The sequence below is a fragment of the Epinephelus fuscoguttatus genome, linkage group LG11, assembly GCF_011397635.1.
Source record: "Epinephelus fuscoguttatus linkage group LG11, E.fuscoguttatus.final_Chr_v1".
Taxonomy (NCBI): domain Eukaryota; kingdom Metazoa; phylum Chordata; class Actinopteri; order Perciformes; family Serranidae; genus Epinephelus; species Epinephelus fuscoguttatus.
Window position 1 is genome coordinate 14,955,021 of NC_064762.1, and position 21,948 is coordinate 14,976,968.

At 40.3% G+C, this 21,948-nt stretch overlaps 1 protein-coding gene across 6 annotated transcripts in view; it reads left to right on the forward strand.

Annotated features, from left to right (window-relative positions):
- Positions 1-21,948, forward strand: part of esrrgb (estrogen-related receptor gamma b) — a 208,110-nt gene that overhangs the window by 152,667 nt on the left and 33,495 nt on the right. For 3 of the 6 annotated variants that reach the window (XM_049589434.1, XM_049589435.1, XM_049589437.1), the window contains one exon: positions 15,818-16,233. In XM_049589434.1, coding sequence (XP_049445391.1) covers positions 15,818-16,233 — 416 coding nt within the window. Of the gene's footprint in view, positions 1-3,517; positions 4,022-4,310; positions 4,428-15,817; positions 16,234-21,948 lie in introns of those variants that run through there. The other 3 variants (XM_049589433.1, XM_049589432.1, XM_049589438.1) reach the window with 3 other exon arrangements.

Here is a 21,948-nt window from a genome sequence, read left to right on the forward strand (position 1 = left end):
AGCATGTTTCACCTTGTGTGGTAGTGTGAGGTCAGTCCAACAAAAAATATCCTTTAAGAGACTCCGCTGAGGTCAACTTGCTCCACTATATTTTTTATTCATTTGTTTATTTATTTATTTTTTGGCATCATTTTACTTTAGACACAACTTGCTGGTACACATTAACTAATAACTGCTGTCAGTATCGCAATGCATAACGATATCAGGGCGATGACAAGCAAGTCAATAAACATAACAGAACATAGTAACAAAAAATTAAAACAAAAGCTGTCAGACCTTCTTTTAATAACATCATACCTCATTTAACACAGCTCTACTTTTAGAACAGACAGTCACAGACACAAAGAAGTAACACAATATATACACCTGCACCTTCTGATCATTCCTCAACCCTGACCTTCCCCCATCCACGAGTCTTTCTCTAAATCCTACTAGACGTGTGTATAGTTTCTCAAATGTGCACTATAGAGTAAAAATAAAGACAAAATACAAATTCACACCATTGTTCGTGCTAATTTGAGTGTCTCCTTTTGGATGGGCTTTGGGAAACACTGTTTAACATTTTTTACCCATTTTCTGACGTTTAATAGAGCACTAGTTCCCAAACTGGGGGTCCCAACCCTCACTAGGGTCCCCAAAGCTTTACAGTGGGTCACGAGGCCTTCATGATTTTAAAGGGTGTTAGAAAACGTGTCTTGATAATATATACAGTAGCCTTTTATCTCAGCATTTCATCCATTTATGTGGAGAAAACTAAAACTGTTATTTTCAAAGTTTAGATTATTATTTAAGATATAAACTTAAAAATAATCTCACTGGATGAGGGCAGAGTGACGACCTGAACATATACTTTATTTAAAGAACCTTCACTTTCTTTTCCTGCGGTAGAAAAGTACGCAATTAAACCAATAAAAGAGCTGATAAAACAATGGCCGAGTGTCAGGAAGGAGAAAACATGAATATGTTTATTAAAAATATAAACCAAAAATACATAATACGGACGGATAACTGTATAAAAAGTCCCAAAAAATATAAAGAAAACTCAATTTAAAGGAAATAATCTGCTCAAAATTCATCCAAATCGCTTGTTTCACACAAAGTTCCTGCAGTTATTGTGTTCAATATTTGGGATAATTGTGCATTTTATCAGTTGTTCTGTACTAGTGTTGTTATGCTCTGAATATAATATGAAGCATCCTTAAAATATGTCAGTCAGTGAAAAAAGGTTGGCAACCACTGATAACGATCAAATGACTAATTGATTAATCAAGAACATAATCGACAGATTAATCAACAGTAAATATAATCGTAGTCGCAGCCCTGTCCGCAGCACACAGTCAGGACGGAGCGCACAGTGAGCCTCCTGCTGAGCCGTCGGGCCGCACATTGTCCAGTGTGTGTGGGGAGAGGTCACGAGGTCAGACATAAAAGACCAGTTTGCTCGTGAATCAGGAATTTAATTACATGTAGCCAGTGTGACGGGGAGGTTGTGTCCCTCAACTCACCACAATATGTAATTACTATTTATTGACAGATAACGATTGGTTCTGTTTTTACTTTTCAGAAACAAGCTGCTGATTGAACACAGACGCTTAAATCTCAGTGTTTGTGATGCGCGTTTTGTTCAGGTTTTATGTGCTTTGATTACATTTTGATTTGTGCATATTGTGTAAGGGTAAATTTCTCTCCAAAAATAACCCAATTCCCTTTTCGATCCATCTGTTCTCTGATAAATTAAGGCCATATCTGAGCATTCAGAGGCACTGGAGACGGGGAATACATCGCTGAGAATGAGAACAAAACTATTATGATAAACACAAACTGCTGCGTGAAAAATGCACAGCCGTCAGATCCCAGACTCGCTGTGATCTGCTTAAAGACACACACCCTTGGTCGCAGAGCTGAAAATCTGTTTTGCTTAAATACAGACCTAATGATTGGATTACTGTTTCTTCGTTTGGCGATAGCGTGATAGTGGGATTACAGACTGTGCGCTCAATAGATTTCCTGTCAGATGCCATGAAGCCCCGTGTCCCCTCGCTGTGTAAGCTGGCTGGCTGAGAGGGAGGGAGGCAGATGAGCCTTGGACTCACAGTATGGCCCACCTCAGAAAACAGGCAACACTAAATTATTATTTATTTAATTAATAGACTTAAATAAACCTCCTGTGATCGAAGAGAATCTCCTGGTTAAAGCTTTACTCACATTCTCCTGTTAAAAATTAGTTGAATCAACCAAACACACAGCTTTACTTTTTCTGAAACATCCTAAAGTTGAGATATTTCCACATGCACTTTAAGTAGGCATTTGTTTTTTTATTTAATTAACTTCTCCAGTATTCAGCCTTAATGTGAAACCATACATGTCATCCAAACATTAGAGTCTTCCTTCTCTTTTCTCTCTCCGCCTCATTAAAAACATAAACATATCTCTTCTATTGATTATGTCTGGATGTCTTAATCAGATCAGTGGGAATATCCTGGTTTTCCTCCGCAAGGAAAGTACATTAAATGCCAAAATATTGATCAAAAATTTAATTGAGAACGCGCAGCTCCTTGTATTGAAGCAATCAGCTTTCGCTCCCGTGACTTTGATACAGACTGACATGAAAAGAAAACCCTCAAATTTCTAATTCCTCTTTATTTAAAAGACGGTTGGGGAAACAGAGTCTGTCCCGAGGCTTCTGGCGACACAGCAACGCTGTGATCAATAAGAGTGTGTGATGGGTTTTGTATCGATCAGGAAAATGTGGGTTGATGAAGTGGGTTGGAGGGGAGGGAGGGTCGGTGTGGTGGGGGGGGGCGGAGGTGGGGGGTGGCTTTGGGTTTCCTCTGATGGCTGCCACATTACACAGACGTGGTAAAGATCCACTCAAAGTTGTCTGTCGTCGTCATCGTTATTATCATTCCTGCCGAGGTCATTATCACTCTGGGTTTCTTACATCCTGCCTCCTCGGGGATTGGTGGATCCCCCCCTGTCTTCACAGGGTGATTGGTGATATGTGGTGGGAAGCAGCTGCAGTTACTTTAAAGGAGGGCAGGCTGTGGAAAGGCAGAGGCATGGAGGAGAGGATAAAAGAGTAAAGGGAACAGTTTAGCTCTGTAAGCTGGCACTGAGCCTTTTAAAGCACAGTAAACAGACCCGTTTAAAGCGCCCTCAGCTACTTCTGCTGCTTGTCAATTACTGCTTCAGTTCATTCTGCAGCTGGAGCTGTGACTCCAAAGAAACTCCTCATCTCTCTATCTAAATCTACATCCACTGTTTATTTATATCTATCTGTGGGGGTCTACATGTGTTTTGCAGCGCTCCCTTGTGAATGACTGGACACCGACTGGTCCCTCATTAGTTCGTCCCATCTCAGTAATCTTTCATCCCCACTGGCTGCTCTCAGGACAGCCCTCCTGACACCGACCAATGGCAGCAGCTCCGTATGCACATAACCACTCCTCCCTGCTCTTAAAGAGCCCCCATGACTTCAATGGAGACTCAATCCCCTCACTGACTTACTCAGCCTGAGTGCGCTCTCACCACTGCTGCTCTCCATCCATCTGTGTCCGTCTTTTATTCTCTCTTTCTCTCTCCATCACCTCCTCTGATCTTTCTCCTCTTCTCCACACTTCCTCTTCCCTCTCTCTTCATCTCTGCCTCAGGTTTTTTCCTCCTCTTCTTCTCTCTGTATCACCACCACTCTTCCTCTCTCCACACGTACTCCTGAGCCTGAGTGTGCAGCACCTGTGCAGACTGGAGTTTGTCGGGCCGAGGCAGAGCAGGGTTTTTTTTATTGTGTGAGTGTGTGTGTGTGTGTGTTGAACAGGGGAGGGAGGGGAGACAACACCCAGGAACACCTGACCAACATTTCATCAAGATATGTGGAGACTTAGGAACTGATCTCCTCCTCCAGCTTTTCCCCCAGCTGTTTGTTTATCTGTTTTTTTATTGCAACACCTGGAATGCTTAACGTGGACTGATGGATGTTTCCGAACTGTGCATCCCTGACCCTCTCTGCTACCACAACCAGTAGGTGCATCCATTTACACATCTATTCTTCTTCTCTGTTTATTTCTCATCTCTACTGTTGTTTCCATTTACTTCTTTGTCTCTATCTTTATTAAAAAGGTGAGGAAAACATTCTCTCATGCATAAAAAAGTAGTTTCAAAACCAGGGAGTTCCTCACATTATGTCAGCTCCACCTCCTCCCCGTGTACGGGACAGCAGAGCTCAGTGGTGTCAGGCTGCGGTAGCGTAGCCCGCGGGGAGTCCAGGTCGGACGGTTGCCCTACAGCTGTCTAGCTCTGCATCAGGATCCAGGGTTTAACCTCAGCCACAGGGTAGAGCCAGAGGCAGATTAATGCGGACGATATCCAGACGACTATCCTCTGGCAGCAGCCGGTGTCCGCCGGCGTCCCAGGGAAAGAGAACTGTGACTGTACTGTCGCCCAGTGTGTGTGAGAGTGTGTGTTCTTGAGAGGCAGATAAGAGTAACTGCCTGCCTGGTTAAAGCTTTACTCACATTTTCTGTTGTTTTTGCACTTAATTTTGCCGCTTATGATGAAAGCATAGAAGGGATTTGAGCATCTCTAAAGTGGCAGGTTATGTAGAGCAAACGCACTTCATTCTGTTTTAATAACATTAAAGTGCCGCCCGCTTTGCATATGCATATTGTCACGGTGAATTTAGTTCCTAAGTACAGGGATCGAGCTGTTTGTTCTACAGCAAGAAGCTCCAGCTCTTTATTTCATTACCTCATTCCTTGCATGCCTGGAAAGACGCTCCCCTCCTGAGCAGATATGAGTGGACGGGGAGACCCTTTACTGGGATCCTCTTAATGTTAAGCTGTAGATGGGATTGGAAAGGTTTAACCTGCTTAACACTTTTTACAGGACTGTGATTAGGAATATTGGAAACTCTTCACAAGACTCTCGAGGCATGAAAAGAAACTCCTTCTGTAGAGTTAAAAACTGAAATAACATCAGGCTGTATTTGTTTAGCAGAGAAATGATGACACATTTGTGCACGTAAAAGTAGCTGCTGTCATTAAGAGGGATTAGTGACAAGTATTTAATAGTATTTGTAGCTTTTAAACACGTTGCAGTGACCTCGTGCTGCATTTAAAATGTTTTTACATTCACTTTATGTTGTATTTTAGTTTGTACTAGCAAAGAAAATGGCACTCAGGTAACAGATAAAGAGTAAGATTGACAATATTGATAACTCAAATTGTTGCAAGAGTGCAGTGAAATTACTTTATGTACAACAGTCAAATTAATCACACTAATTTCTCAGTGGACACATAGAAATAGTTTCTGGAGTGTAGTGTTTGACCCTCAGTATTGTAATTCCTGTGCAGGTTGCACTGCAGTTTAAAAAGCCTGCACAACCTCCGAGCTCTTCTTTTTGGCACGGTCATCAATTTCCAGACTCTGTAAAACTGCATTTCGTACACATGCGTTCAATTAAACCTGCGTGCTCTACATTATTATATATTTTCTAACAATTAAAGTTGAATTTAAATGATTAAAAAATGAACGTAACAATATGACGCTGCTGACCCTGGGCCAGGTCTTTGTGATGCGTATGTGTGTGTGTGTGTGTGTGTGTGCTGCTTGTGGGACTGAATGCTTGTGTGTATCTGCGTGTGTAGATATCTGCAGAAGTGGACACACAGAAAGTATGCATGTGTGTTTTGGCGAGCCAGGAGGTGGTTGCGTTTGTGCATGCATGTACACGTAAATGTATATATGAATGGTTGCATTCAGTGTGGATGCTTTCAGATTGTTTCCTCTGATAAGTGCAGGATCGTTAGGTCACATTCAACTCTTCAGCATCACCTAAAAACCCCATAATGTTGTGTACGAAGTCACCACTCTGCATATTTGTTCTGCTTATTACTGATATCTCCCCGAGTTAGTTTAACCTGCTTCTGTACGTTGATTAAAGTTTATTTAATGAGAGGAAACAATGATAAAGCTTTTATAAAACAGCCTGTTTCTACTTTAAACTGCAGTTTATAGTAGTAAAAACTCTCTTTATCAAACAGCATCGTAACAACAGCTACAGTATGTGATATAAATGATTGTAAGTATGTTAACGACGCTGTCACACACAGTTTACCACCTGGAAGTAATTGTAGTTGACCGTGTTCTTGTAAATCTGTGCTTCCAGTGTGACATAAAGCTGTGCTTAGTAACGTCTGGCTATTAATAATCCCCTTGAGGACTTTTGGCCTGACGACCAGCCTACTGGCCAGAGGTGAGAGGTCCCACGACTGCTGTGTCCAGCCCTCACGCCACGTCTCTGCTGAGGAGGCTAATATGCTCTCCCACCAGCAGACTAACATTAGCTTATTGCTAGAATTATTTCATAAATACACATGCACACATATATCTGTATATATTTTCAGTGATAAAATGGAGTTACTCACAGTTAAGAGATGTTTTATGCCACATTAAAATTAAAAAAAAAATGATGATACATACATGTAATATTTTAATGTGCTTATGTGTTTCAGTGTTTGGAAATTATGATTTAATCTTTACAAAATATGCACATAAGAGACTGTTTTAGTGTTTCTTTAAATAAATTTTAAGCAAATTGGTGTGTAACCGTAATCCAAATAACCCGCAGCTATACAGTAAGTACAAACTGGTCCACAGTCAATTAAAGTGTGTAATCTATTATTAAAATCTGTCTCATCAATTACCTTAACTTTTTCAGTCAGGTGACATGATTTGAAAAACCTCAGGAGAGTTTTTTCATGTTAGACACTCTTTAATAGACACAAAAAAGAATTTTAAACCTTCAATACGAATGAAAATCATCATTTTTTTAAATGTTTATCAAGTCATCGTTAAATTTAAAATCATCAACTTCACCATGACTCTGTGATCAGCCACAGTTTCAGTATGTTTAACAATAGCAGTTTTGACAAGTGCACCATTTACACCTGAAGTTCAAAATGCTGTTTATGTTCAGTTTGCTCAAATAAATCACATCTCTCGTTCCACCTGCTGCTCCCATAGGTGCCCTTCATGAGCAAACCAACAGGAACGCGTTAGCACAAGCCGTCAAATTTATGCACAAACACACACACACACACACACACACACACACACACACACACACACACAGAGTCACTGACACATACACATATACATGTCCGTGCACATACGGATGAGACCAAAGAATCACACACTGACCTGGGATCTAATTTTAGCGGTGTCATATCATGGGAACACCTGACCGTGTCTGTTAGAAGGAACACATCTTATCATGCGTTCATCTGCGTTTATTAGATGAGTTATGGTCGTAATGTGTTTATAATGTCACGTTAGTGTCGTTAATATAAAAAAAAAATAGAATTTTTAATAAACTGTTAACTGGGACTTAATAATTCCACTTCATAGGAAAAAAAACAAAGTTGATATTTAAGATATGTATAAAAAATAAAGAGAAAATATTTTTAGATAAGCTGGAAAATTTCAGCTTAATTAGAAAATAGCACAATATTTAAACCTTGAGTATATTTCCTGGAGTTGATTATTTACTACTGAAGTGTAGTATGTTGTATTGTGTATCTCAAAGTTGAGATTTTTAACTTGAAATCAAAAACGTTCCCCTCAAAAAACATCTGCTACACAAAAAACACACTGAAAGGAGGATTTTTAAACAGAAATTTATGAAATACTTGATATATTACTCACAAATTTAGTTTCTATCGCTGCATTTGTGTATTCGTCACAAGCATTTTGACTTGAATTTTGGATCTTGGTAACATTCCTGCAGATGTTGTTTGTTACGTGTGAGGGCCAGCGTCTTACATTCTGCCTAATCACTCCAGTGAGTGGACAAATTTGGCTGCTCCCAGCGCACCTTTCTGCACAGCATGCAAACCGCTAACGCTGCATTTTAAAACATGGCCGCTGTTGTATCAAAATGATTAAAAACGCATCTTGTAGTTTGACAGTTGGCTGATTGGAGCAGTGAAATCAATTGAACGTGAGGTCCACTGATGGACGGAGGGAGCAGGTGGTGGGACTGTGGCTGTGTTGTGTCCAAGTTCTCTTTCACCGCCAGCTTGAAGTTTTTGAGGAGAAATGAAAGAAAAATAATCTTAGGTTTTAAAAAAAGAGGAGTGTTCAGCCTGACGTGTTTATTAATGGCGATGGCTGCTGCATACAAGGGTCCAGCCCAGCTCTGTGTGACGGCACCAGAGGAGAAATAACTTCATTACATGTCATGACCCCCTCTTGATATAGATATATCCTTTAGGCAGCCCGTCAAGGACTCTGAATTCATCAGGATGTAGATGGACGCCTTTTTTGTGTGTGTGTGTGTGTGTGTGTGTGTGTGTGTGTGTGTGTGTGCAGCCGCTATTCAATCAAAACGTGAATGTGTCTTTCATGTGCTCGGGCAAAATGCAGGCAGCAGAGAGGACTTCTTAGTTTGTTTTATTGATCAAATGAAATTAACACACAGAAGAAGAATAAGAAGAAGGAGCGGTGCGTCTAATCATGGAGTGTGGGTCAGCCGGCATGTTTAATTTAATGGGCCTCATCGTAACTTCACGAGGTCTCACATTGTGAACTTAATTCCTCTTCACCACGTTAATTTGCATTGTGTCAATTGACCGGAGCGCTTACTGTATCAGCTTGAGTCTCACTTGAAATTCAGCCCATGCCCTAATACCATTAGGCAAATGCAAAGTTGTGTCATTTACACATTTGGAAAAAAAAAAGAGGGAGAGAGGGAGAGAGAGAGAAAAGCCAATTTGCGCCGGACAAGACTCGCTTGTGATTATCAGTGGATGTTATTACTGTGGAGGAGCAGACGTTTGAAGGTTATGTTTCTGGGCAGTAATTGAAATGCAAAATAACATTAGGATCGATGGCCATCTCTGTTTATTTATGAAATCAATATCGTAACTGTCCCTCATGAGTCCCCCTCTGATTCCCAATGACGGCTTAAGTCTCCGCTCGTTTATTCTTTCTCCCCCATAACCTCCTTCTTCTGTCTCTTTTTAAAAGGCAGTTAGGGGTGTGTTTGACTTTGCAGGGAGAGCAATTTCCTGGAGGTGGTGGACGTGTATGTAGATGGGGGTTGATACTCCAGGTAAGGAGACATCATCCATGTGGGAAATCTATGCAATCTCTCCTCGTGGCAGTGACATTGAAGAGGCCATATGCTGGAAGTTCTGCGTGCGTGCGTGCGTGCGTGCGTGCGTGTGTGTGTGTGTGTCAGAGAGACAGAGGAGCAGAAACAAAGTAAATCCACCATGCAGCACAAGCATTGCACTTGAACTCGCCAACTTGGTCAGGAGCGGCAACTTAAAAGTCAAATTTTAATTGTACATCAGAACAATATTTACAAAGATCATGGTGTTTGTTTTTCCAACTTCAGGACACAAATCCGTAGCAAATACTCTAAAGTCAACTTAGTTATTCTCAGGGCTTTCAGCCGTGTCCCATGGCCTTCTTCCAAGGGCGAAGGTGTAGTTTCAACATTGTGGCGGACAGATGTGAAAACGGAGGAAATTTTGAGCGTCAAACACTTAGTTTCCTGAAGTCTGGTGAAATTTGTGCACCAAATTGTGTCTTTACTTTTGTCAAAATAAAAGTCCTGCTACTTTTGTGTTTTTACTGGGGGAAAGTGAATGTTCTAAATATTGAGGGGGACGTTGACCCTGTGCGTCCCCCCGAAATCTACGGCTGTGCCTCTTGAGTTGTGGAACTTAATCGGGCGGCAAAATAAGTGCATTTAGAGTAATTACTGCAGAAAATTGACAGAGTCCTTCATAATAAATGCACGAAATGCAAACTTTTTAGCTTTAACTTAATTAGAGCTGAAACAATTAGAAAATTAATTATTATAGAAAATTATTATAAATCAATCATTTAATGAATTTCTTAAGGCAATGATAGCAAACATTCAATGATTCCAGTGTCTCAATTTTGAATATTTGGTGTCTTTTCTTATTCTTTCAAATAATAAATTAAATATTCTTGAGTTTTGGACTGTTGGTTCGACAGAACAAGACATATGAAGACATTTACAAAACTTGCAGTGGAGATCTGTCGCTATTTTCGGTCAAAATAATCTGCAGATTAATCAATGAAACTAAACTTCAGCTGCAGCCCTGAACTTTATTTTCCCTGTCTTGCAGCCTGGTGAAACACTGAATGCACACATACTTCAACATGTGTGTGTAGATTTAATGATTTAATGTAAATTTAATTTAACTAGCGTTTTTTATTTTAGTTTATTTTTAAAGTTGTAGTTGCACAAGTCTTTAGATGCAGCTGTTGCAGCTTTTTCACTGCTTTATTTATTTGTTTTATTATATATTATTTTAATTACTGAGACAAGCCTTGCAAAATTTAATTGTACCTGAATATAATGACAATAATCCATCCATTCATAAGATAAAAAAAAAACAAGTAAAAAAAGTAAGTCTTGAGAGATGTTTTGTTTAAATGCAGATTGATTGAGGTAAACTCTTCCACAGTTTAGAAACAAAGACAGGAAATGCATCGTCTCATCCAGCAGACACTGATTAGCAGACCTAACAGAACTTAAGGAGGTATATTAATGCAATAATTCAGACTTGATAGGTATAATTGGAGAGTTATATGTAATATTTATGGCTGAGAAGCTGTGATTTAGGTGCATTACCTGCAGCTGCAAGGTTTGAGCAGACAGCCTAAGATGATGAAGACATGCACAACTTGCAGATTTTAATAATCGTCCATTTCTATTGTAGCAAATAACCTTAAAATGTGCTTTAAAATGTATTTTGACAAATGTCTTTTCTCTAAAAAAAAAACGACCCGCTGCAGCGTGTAAATGCATTTAAATTTCAGAACGCACACATTTTTTTTTGATGACCTTCATTTGTGCCAACGCCGTGTCACGCGCTTGTTGTTGTTACTACTTAACACTTGGGCGACACACGCTACCCCATTTTCCCGCTCACATGACCATTCATTTCCCAGACACCCCGGCTGCGGACTAACAGTGTAATCTATGTGTCAGGCAGGAAGGGGCACTCAGTTTAAAGCTGATAGAGTTTGCCCCAAACAAGGACAGCCTATCATAGAAAGATTAATGAACTAATTTCATGCATGGCTCCTTGCCTCTGTCCTTCTGCGGCTTCCATGTTCGGCTGTGTGTTCAGCGCCATGATTTACGCTGTGTTCCTTGCAACAAGCTTAACCCCAAGCTTAACAATAATATTTCCCTTCAGTGGGAAAATACATAGTAAAATATGGAGAGTGGGGTTTTTAACCCTTCGCTCGTCGAGCCAAGGATAGCATGAGGTCATTGTGGAGGATTGCTTTGAATATGCATTTTAGATTTTTTTTTGTTTTTTTGTGTGACTGCTGGTTAAAATTTATAGCGCAGAAATTCAGAGGCTGGAAAACATATTTCATGGTTTAGGGAAGAGGTGGATGGATTCAGGATTTATGTAGGGAAGCAGGGGATCTGCAACACTGCCAGCATGGGGAGGCATGCCAAAACACACACACACACACACACACACACACACAGGCAAACATTTGAGATTTTAAGCTGCTCTGGTGGGACATTTTCACACCCATCACACTTTGGCTCCAAAATAAAAATAATAATAAAAAAAACAGTGGTCACTGATGTGAGCGTGCTCAGTATGTCAGGCAGCGTCTCGCTCATGTTACACATTACGGACAGCTCTCTGTTTTTTTGCATGGAGTCGCTGTCTTTCTTCCAGTGTGGTGGACAGACTGAAACCCGTGTCTGCTGCCGCTGCTGCTGCTGCTGCTCCGAGGCGTCCATTGTGGGACCGTCTGGGCCTCTAACAACAGCAGAGCAGAGAAGGCAGGTGACCTTCACGTCTGTCTGATGAGTCTTGCTTGTCTGCTCGGTTTGTACCATTTTTCTGCGCGGCGGAGCAAACACCACCCCATTAGATATTAGGTGCAATGCGTGTTTGAGAGTGTGTGTGTGTGTGTGTGTGTGTGTGTGTGTGTGTGTGTGTGTGTTGCCAAGGGAGCAGGGCGGGTTGAGGAGAGTCAGCCTGCGCTTAGAAAACTCTGTCTCTTTATAATAAGAGGAAGAAACCAAATTATGAAACTATGAAGCTATTTCTGTCGGCGCGAATTGGTGGTTCATGCCATTATTTCATTTCGACAGATTTGAAAGGACCCATTAGAAATTTCCATTAAACCTAACAAAAAACATCTCCCCAGCGTTACTGTGTGCTAAGTGGGGAATGAACTACTTTTTACATATGCCACAATGTACTATTCCATAGGGAATCCCCCTATCTGGCTGCGATGATGTATTAACTGTTACCACGCCGCTCTCTCCAATTCCCTCAGATGGGAGAAAATATACCTTCTGATTGACTATAGGTGCATGCTGATCGCTAACAAGATTTAACATGAGCCATGTGAATCTTTTATAAACCGCCATAGCCTCAGAATGAAGACTAACATAATGTATCGCTCCATCTCGCACTATGTTAACAGTCCTGACTGATTAAAAATGCATAAGGAATGTCTGGGACCCGTAAGAGGAGGGTTTATTTTTTCATGCCTCATCTGGAACAGGAAGGAAGCAGAGGATCAATAGATCTGATCTGGGCCCAGGGGTAGAGGCTATCTCCTCCTCCCTCCTCCTTCCTCCCTGCACTCGCTACCCCTTAGCAGTTAAAAGAGAGGTTTCATGTTGTCGGGGGCCTGATGACTTCATGGCTTTATTTAAACACTTATGCAAAGAGGCAGCCGAGGGAAAATACATTCCTAGCCACAACACCAAAATTTCGGGGGCGGCCCCCTGGCAGCAGAGAGGCAACAAGTTCAGAGGGATCTGGTCAGCATTAGCTTCCTGTTAGTTTCAGACATTCTTAACATGGTTCTCCACTGTTCTCACCCAGTGTTTGCGACTCGCAAGCACGTAGGGCTCAAGTTGTGTTAGATCAGCACCAACTCTGACGGACAGAGCCAGCAGTTCTAACACAGATCCAGGCCTCATTTCATGCTTTGTTTGAGAGGATGTTATTGAAGCTACTGCAAGTTAAACAGCATACAGTGCAGAGGCTGTGCTGGCTGGAAGAGAAATTATTGTCCCACAATAGCAGTGGTAGTTGCTGTTATTTATGCCCAGCTTTCGTGGATTTATGAGACATTTTTCAGAAAGTACATAACGTCATTCATAAAACTTTACGTGGCCAATAAAGAGCTGTGTCCTCTTTAAAGAGAAACGTATATATTTTTCAACCTGGACCCTATTCTCATGTTTTTGTGTCTAACTGATGGATCACAACCCCGTCTCCTGGATATCACATTTGTATGTTACTAAACTGCTTTCTTAATTACATTGTTGTAGCACCGTTATCGCTGTCTAGATTATGTTCAGGTGGCAAAACACTACATTCAGCTACTGTGCAGGCTTCTGAGAGACGTGGTCAGGGAGGATGGCGGGCGTACAAAGTGCAGGACCTTGACAGCAGAACTTCACGTTCATGTCCAGACTCCTGTCTTAGGTTTAGGCAACAAGAGCAGTTTGGTTAAGGGTAGGGAAAGAACATAATTTTGGTTAAATGTTGATATAAATGGTGATATGGTGCTCAATGGATACTGTTTCGTAACATTGCCTGTTTTGTTGGAAAATAACTAAAATACTTGAGTGAACGTTTTGGTGATACATCCAGTTTCAACAGTTTTGCGACTTGCCAGATACATTAATTAGCAACATATCCGCATTATGTTAAGAGAAGACAAAATTTGCTGAGCCTTACATTTTCCTGAAACATATTTTCTGCTTTTGATCAATTGTATTTAAATGTAATTTCTAAGAAAGGTCTGTGAATGGAGACAACAATGTCTGAAACTGGTCTAGTGTTGAGAGAGACCGCTGCAGCCACAGCAGTGAAACAGGCTACAATGTGGTTCTTAAAGGCAATTGTGCAACATCAATTCACATCCACTAAAAGTGTTTGTTTTTGCCACCGACAGGCTCAGATTGTTATTAGAAGTGTCTGGCAACATTGTGGAAAGGACCCCAACAGAGAAATGAAACACTTTCCTTATCTTTCACTTGTGTGATTGTTTTTGTGGCCAAGTATCACTCAAGGAGAAGTCTTGTTCTGAAATTCCACGACAGGTGACTTGTTACAGGAAAAACAACGGTGGAAACATTAGTGAGATTTGGAAAGAGGAGTGCTGGACAAAGTTTGTTCAAGGTTCAAGGTTCAGTTTCAAAAATGAAAGAAAATACACGAGGGAACTAAATCCATTACCCAGGTCCAGCAACGTACAGAATAAATAAAATTGAGGATGTGTAAACAGTACAGGAAGTGTAGCATAGTGTTATCTGAAAGATTTTCAGTGTCATGGCTGAATATTCACCTGATTTCGACAATCAAAAAGGTCCATGAGATTTCAGAAGGAGACTTCTCCTTGAGCGAGACTTGGTCACAATAACAAACACACCAGCAAAAGGTAAGGACATATGTTCTTTTCCCTGTAGGGATTCCTTTCATAACATTGTTAGAAGCTTCTTATAACACTCAGAGCCTGTCAGTGGCAAAAACAAACATTTTTACTGGACGTAAATTGATAGTGCCCAATTGCCCGTTGGGATTATATTTCAGCCTGTTAAGCTGCTGTGGCTGCAGCAGTTTCTGTCAATAGTGGACCATTTTAAAAAATTGTTTACATTAGTCACTTACACACAAAAACATGGGAAAATAGGGTCCAAGTCTGAAAATTCTTAATCAGCCTTTAAGCTCTAGAAATAAAATCTGCTATGAAAAATGTTCCCTTTCTAAAATACAACTGAAGAAAGCATGCAGCAGTGCAAGAACTCCTCTGAGAACCTTTTGTTTTTGCTCACATCTGATCATATTTGGTAATTATCTGGCTGAAACAAGTACTTTTTGTCCATAAGTCTGTTGTTTTCCATTAACTCTGTCTTTTCCCAATTTTTCTGATGAAATTTGGGATCACGGAACTTAATCCCAGGTCAGCGCCTCTTCCTCAGCCTCTCCAACCTCTCACTTAAATCCACTGTAACCCGGCACCGTCCTTTGGCAAACTAACTGGGACTATTGATTGGGTCATGTATTACCCATGATCCTCCATATGCTGAGTGTAACACCTCTCTCTGTCCATTAACAGCCTTCTGAAGTTTCATTCATTCATTTACTTCTGGCAGCCGACCAATTGTGGGCATTGTTTGCAAGATGTATGGGGCATCTGTTGACATGGTCGTTAGTTACCATTTTGCCTGAGAGAAATAAGCTGCTGTAGTATATCACTTGGCATTCCAACACATAAATGGTTGTGTCTGTAACATAATCTATCAAACTGAGACGGAGCTGCGCGCTCCATCACAGCTGATGAATCTCTCGCAGAATGATCAGGAGATGATGGAAGAAAGCAGCGCTCAGTGCATCTTGTCAGGCTTGTTAGTGGTGATAATTTCACTGATACTGCAGTTTTCTGATGTACATTTGCTTTCATGTGAGAGTCTTTGTGTCTCACAAAATCAGTGCTTATTTGCATGCGAGGTAAACAGGCTCTATTTCCATATCGCTGATGGTGTTTGAAAGATGTGTGTCTTCAGTTTTTTTGCTTTAATTGAAAGATACATGACGAGTTAAGAAAATTAGGAAGCAGTTTGGCCTCGCAGAGTCCTCTCATTTGATATCTTTAAAGATGTTCTTTTATCAGCCAAGAACAATTTTTCCTCTCAATTCCTGAATTGCTTCCCAGTTTGCATGATATTGTCCCTCACCAAAACTGACCTCAGCTCTCGCTCTGTGTGTGTTTTACCCAGGTTGCTAACCAGAATGCCCGCTGAGGACCGACACTTATCATCCAGCTGTGGTTCTTACGTCAAAACCGAACCCTCCAGTCCATCCTCCTCGCTAGTAGACACCGGCAGCCACCACAGTCCCAGCGGCAACTCCGACGCCAGCGGCGGCTACGTGAACAGCAGCAGCAGACACTCGCACGCCCTGGACTCCCCACCAATGTTCAACCCAGGCATGCTCGGAGGCGGCGCCGCCTGCCTACGCCGCTACGAGGAGTGCTCCGGCGTCGTGGCGGACGACTCGTCGATCAAGTGCGAGTACATGCTCAATGCCATTCCCAAGAGGCTGTGCCTGGTGTGTGGTGACATTGCTTCGGGGTACCACTACGGTGTGGCCTCCTGTGAGGCCTGCAAAGCCTTTTTCAAAAGGACGATACAAGGTATTTCCCACTTCCTCTTTCAGCTCTCACTGACTTACCTGAGTCTGAACGCTCCCAGTTAAACCTGAGAATAATCTGATTTTCTGTAATTTCCCAGGTGGTTAAATATTCTGCTAAGAATGTGTTAACCCTTTAACCCAGGTGTGCTCTAACAGCTGTGTGCTATTTTTTCCATGTCAACTCTAAAGACTTTTTATTAGCTTTACCATGACAGTTGTGATTGCCACAAAAACATATTGACCTGATTGTCATGTGCTCCGCGTATTCCTCAGTGCTGGTATGCAACCGTCTGCTCTTACGGGACTAATACAAGGTAGTGATTACGAGAGTCTACAGCAGGCATTAGGCCCAGACTGTAAATCTGCATGTGAATCGTACGTCTGGCATCGACTCTGCCATGTGTGGGAGCTCGTCCAGAGTAATCACTAGGACAGAGATAATATGCTGCAAAGTAAAATGCAGAATTTTGAATTTTATCTGCAGGATATGTTGTCCGTAGACATGGAGCTGGACAGCAGGTTAGCGAGACCTCGATGAATGTGATCAGTCTAAACAGTTAAACATCTTCTTAATTCCCGTCTAGACTTTTATTGGTAGTTGGCAAAAACTATAAAAGTGCATTACTGCCAACAACACAGCTGGTTACAGGTGTAATATCTTCCTATAATATAAAACAGTAACTTCACTGAGAGCATTAATGTTTCCTGTAAACCAGGTCAGCTGTATTAACCAGACTGCTGCACAGCAGTTTAGTTTATTTATTTATGTGCACACATGTGTAGAAACTTTTCATTTCTTTTTTCCTGTCTTTTGTCATTTTTTTAATTTGATTTTTGATTTGATTTATTTGTTTTAAACATTTAAAATAAATAAATAAAATGTTAAAAAAAAGTTCAAAAGTAATAAATCAAATCAAAAAATCAAATGAAAAAAAAAATCACAAAAGACAGGAAAAAAGAAATCAAAGTTAAAATATTGTCCAGGAGAGGTTAGAAGCCAAAATGGCTTATGAAGGTACCTCCCCTACTAAATAACCACAATCATACATAAAAAAAAAAAGATAGAAGCAAAGACTGCATAATTGAATCAGAGATCCAGACTAAGAAGTAATACACAAATGTTAGAAATATATGATTTACAAAACAAAAAAGTATTTACAAGGTGAAAAACATCACAAATAATTCAATGAAGTGTTAAGAGTCTTTGCAAATCACAGTCCTTTTCAGATGCTTTTTGAAAAACGATAATGTGTATGATGATTGCAGAGACGAAAAGAAGGTTGTTCCAAAGAGATGGTCCTCTGTATTTCAATGAATATTGATTAAAGGAAGTTCGACAATATGGAAGATCAAAGTCCTTAGTGTCTTGTCAAATATGAGTGAATGTCGGAGGAAGACTTAAAAAAGTTCTAAGCAAGTCATGCGTGAGACATACATATTTATACATGAATACACAAGTCTTGTATATGTTCACATTAAAAATTGACATCAAGTTAAACAAGAAGGCAATGTGAGCACTCCAAAAATATAACAAGGAATATATCTATGAGATCATTGTTGAATTCTTGGATTTTGTGTGCCTGGATTATCTTCCCGTTAATACAGTTTTTTCCCACCAGACAAACTTTTTTGATCTGCGTTGGATTCTCATCCATAAAACTGAATTGTTTTGTACTTTTGCAAAAAATGAAACACATGTCAGAGGTAAAAAGATGATACGAGACTAGCTGTATTGACACACAAAATAAGCAATCACAAAGAAAAGTGGAGACAACAAAAATAAGTCTTCTCATTATAAATGGTTGACAAACAGACAGCATATGATATTTTTTAAACCTACAAATAACTTTGTCATATTTGCTGAAACTGTCACTATGTCCACAGAGTAGTACATGAGTCATTTGAAAGATTCCACCACATGTGAACGAAAACAACCAATCAGAGCAGAGGAGTCTGTAAAGCAGCTGTCAATCATGTTTATTGCTCTGTGAACTGTGGTCAAACTGTCAACCTAGGCAGCGCTGATCAAACATGAATCAAGATTGTGTTACTGCGTTGATTATTTCTCACCTCAAATGTTCTCAGAAAAATGGGGCAAACTTTCTCATTTTACAGCTAAACAGTGCACTAAAATATGTGTCTGGAAACATCTGAGGTGAGAAATAGGCAATGCAGTAACAGAATCTTGACTCATGTTTGATCAGCGCTGCCTAGTTTGACAGTTTGACCGCAGGTCATGAGCAGTGATCGACATGATTGACATCTGCGTGAGAGATGCCTCGGCTCTGATTGGTTGTCGTTCGCGTGTGGTGGATTCTTGCAAATGTCATTAGATTTTTGTAAGAGACTATCTGTCTCAGGTACTAAACAGTGGATATAGTGACAGTTTCAAAAAGTTATTTTCATAGAAGTTACCAACTGTAGCTGTCCCACATTAATACGAAGACTAATTTTTGTTGTCTACACTTTTCTATGTGCTTGTTTTGTACGTCAATACAGCTGGTCTCACATCATCTTTTTACCTCTGATATGTATTTCATTTTTTGCAAAAGTACAAAACAATTGAGTCCAGCAAGGCCATTAAAAGCGGTACAAGGCACAAGAGTAAGCAGAAGGGCATGATTTTCCCCACAGATTGTTTGTCTCATGTCGTACTGTGTGAGTGTAGTGACAGTTTCAACGTGTCGAAGTTACCAACTGTAGTAAATAAGCAGATACACTGCACATAGGAGGGATGAATTGCTCCTTCTTTTAATTTTTTCATCATTTGAGATGTTACAAACAACACGTTTCGCTCGTGGCTTCATCCGGTTTACCAACTGTAGCTTTAAAGCCACTCACTGTCGTCTGGCTCATTTAAGTTACCTGGCTGAAGTCAGTGTGTTGAAGGGATTCATTCAACGTGTTACAATATTAAAAGTTTAGAAAGTAAATGAAAAATTCAAACCAGTCAGACTGTAAAGAAACAAAGTTACACTGGCTTAAATCAACCTAACGTTGGCATTCTAGCTTCCTCTGGTCATTTACAGTCTGCATGTGTCTCAGTCTGACCAGCAACACAGTGACGGACTGTAAATAGTGCTCATGCGTGACTTTGTGTTGCCTCGCAAAGATTCCCCCCTCTCTCTTCTTCTTCCTCTCGCTCTCCTTCGTGGAGGACAGCCCCATAATGAACCTAATCTGTCCGTCATTCGTCCTGAGCCGCGGGAGTTTCAGTCAATAACAATCAGTGTTGGGTGACTGTAATTAAGAACCAAGCATTTCATTGGGAGAAAGTGGAGAAAGGAGGGTGGGAGGTGTGGATCTGTTCTTTGCCCCCGGGCCCCTCCAGCCCACACCCAAGAGGGAGGAGACGGGGGCCAATTAGAAGCTCAGGCACGTGTTATCGGGGCAATAACAGAGGACGGGGAGAAAGGAGAGAGACGCCGAGGAGTCCTCCAAATAAAAGGCAGAGGGACAAGGGACAGGGGACGTGGTCATTCACTGAAAGGAGAAGCCGCTTTAATGGAATGGTAATCAGGAAGGGGGGTCCCGGCCTCGGTAAAGGAGGAGGACAAGGAGAGGTCCAGCCTGAGTGGAGATGAGTGCGTGGATAATAGCATGGCATAATAATATATCAAAATTTAGAGGGAAAATAAGAGAGGTTAAGGAAGGATATTAGAGTGGCTGAAATGTCCTCTGAGAAATAAAGGTGGACACAAGACCTGATTAACTAAGAGGGTATGCCGACAGTGAGCTTTTAGAGGTAGGCAATTTAAGACTATTGTGGACCCCTAATGCAACCCCCCCTCACATACACACATCATCATGGACACACACACACACACACACATACACCTAGGTTATTTTTTATCCATTCAGCTATAAAATTTTTTCTTTAATAAACCCAAAAATATTAAATGAATATGAACTTTGACTAAACAGACGAAAATCTTATGTATTTTATTATTTTTTTGATTCATATGTTCAGTAATAAAAATATATAAAAGAAGAAATGGTTAAAAAAAAAACTTTTCTAAAATAATTCAGCCCCTTCATTCAGGTGATGGAAATCCTTGAAAACACCGTATTAAAATTCAGGTGCTTTCAAGGATTGAAAAGTGCTTGGATTTTGAATGAAATGCTTCAAATTGAATCAATGAAATTGTAATCGCACTACTCTCATTTAAATCACAAAGAAATTAAATAAATTGAAGAGAGACTAATTTCTTTTGCCGTTCACACAAAATAACGCTGACTCCTCTCGAGCATCACTTGCTGCTCCTGTTACCTTATAGCCATCTCCTGGTCTTACATGTGGACAAGGAAAAGAAACAAATCAAAAGAAACGCAAAGAAATTACCACCCAGAACATCACAGATTAACGGTTCAAACATTTCCAGATTATCTCGATGAAAAGCCATCTTTTTTTAAGATGTCGTTATTGAACGGGACAGGTTAATCATGAAGGGGGGAGAGAAAGGGCCATGGCTGGAATCAAACCCGCTGCGGCAAAGACATTGCCTTTGTACATGTGACACCACCTAACTGAGCTACTGTTCACCCAAGAGCCATCTTTCTTAAATATGTAATTTACTACAGCTGTAAGGTGCTGGAAGAGCTTGAGAATGCACCTTGATAAGTGCTTGAATTTGACTTTTGAAAAGCTGCAGAAACCCTGATTACAGACACGCTGTAGTTTCTCTATAGTTTGCAGTAAATCAAGATTTCAGTTAGAACATCATCATTTTGCAGCGTTATTGACAGGTGCACAGTCGTGTTGCACAACAGCAGTAAAATATGATGCATTGCAGAGCGTTCATGCCATGGTCACTACTTTATCTGCTGCGTTGTGGAAAAATTTCACAACACTATATAGAGGATAAATTTCACACTCATGTTAGTGAACAGGGTGAGATTTACAGTCGGACACAGCCTTGATGTATTAGAATTAAAAATGAGGCATTAAAACATTTAGTTTTTGCTTTGTGACGTTAACTTATACCGGCATTTCAAAGATAGATTGATTGATATCCGTCAGCACATGTATTGCATCTTTTCGACTTGTCCGAAATGAGTTGTGCCCAAATTTCATGATTGCAATTATAATATAAAGGAAATATTTTACCATATTTTACAGACAGGAAATAATGCAATACATGTGCCCTTAGTCAAACTGTGATTATGAAATGCCACTGCTTTACAAAATGAAAATATTTTCAGAAATTAACACACGTTTTCCCAATATCCCAAAAAAACAAGCATTCTTTTAGTGTGCATACTTTTGTGTGAATTTTATTTATATTTTGTCACTTTTTCTGTGTAAAAACAAAAATATTCAACTCCCATTAAGACTCTCATTAAATTGGTGCAAAGTCAGTGAGCTTTGCACAATCTGCAAAATATGGCATTTAGTACATACAGTAATACACGATAAGCTCAGATATTTCCCTTTTAAATTTGGGTTTTTTTTTTTAACTCTGAGCCTATTACTATGTTGTGGTCTACTTGTGACTGATGTTTCATAGTAACAGCTACATTTTAGTCCTCTCTACATGTCTAAATAGCATATGGTCAGTTCTGACGTCGCACTGTAACAGCCAAATAATTTAGTGTTTTTAATGACAGTTGTCTTTATGGACTTGTGATAATACCTAAAGGGCAGTAAACTAAACTGAACAAAGTGTGTAGTAAAGAACTGGAGCACAGCATGTGTCTCTACACATGAGCACTCCAC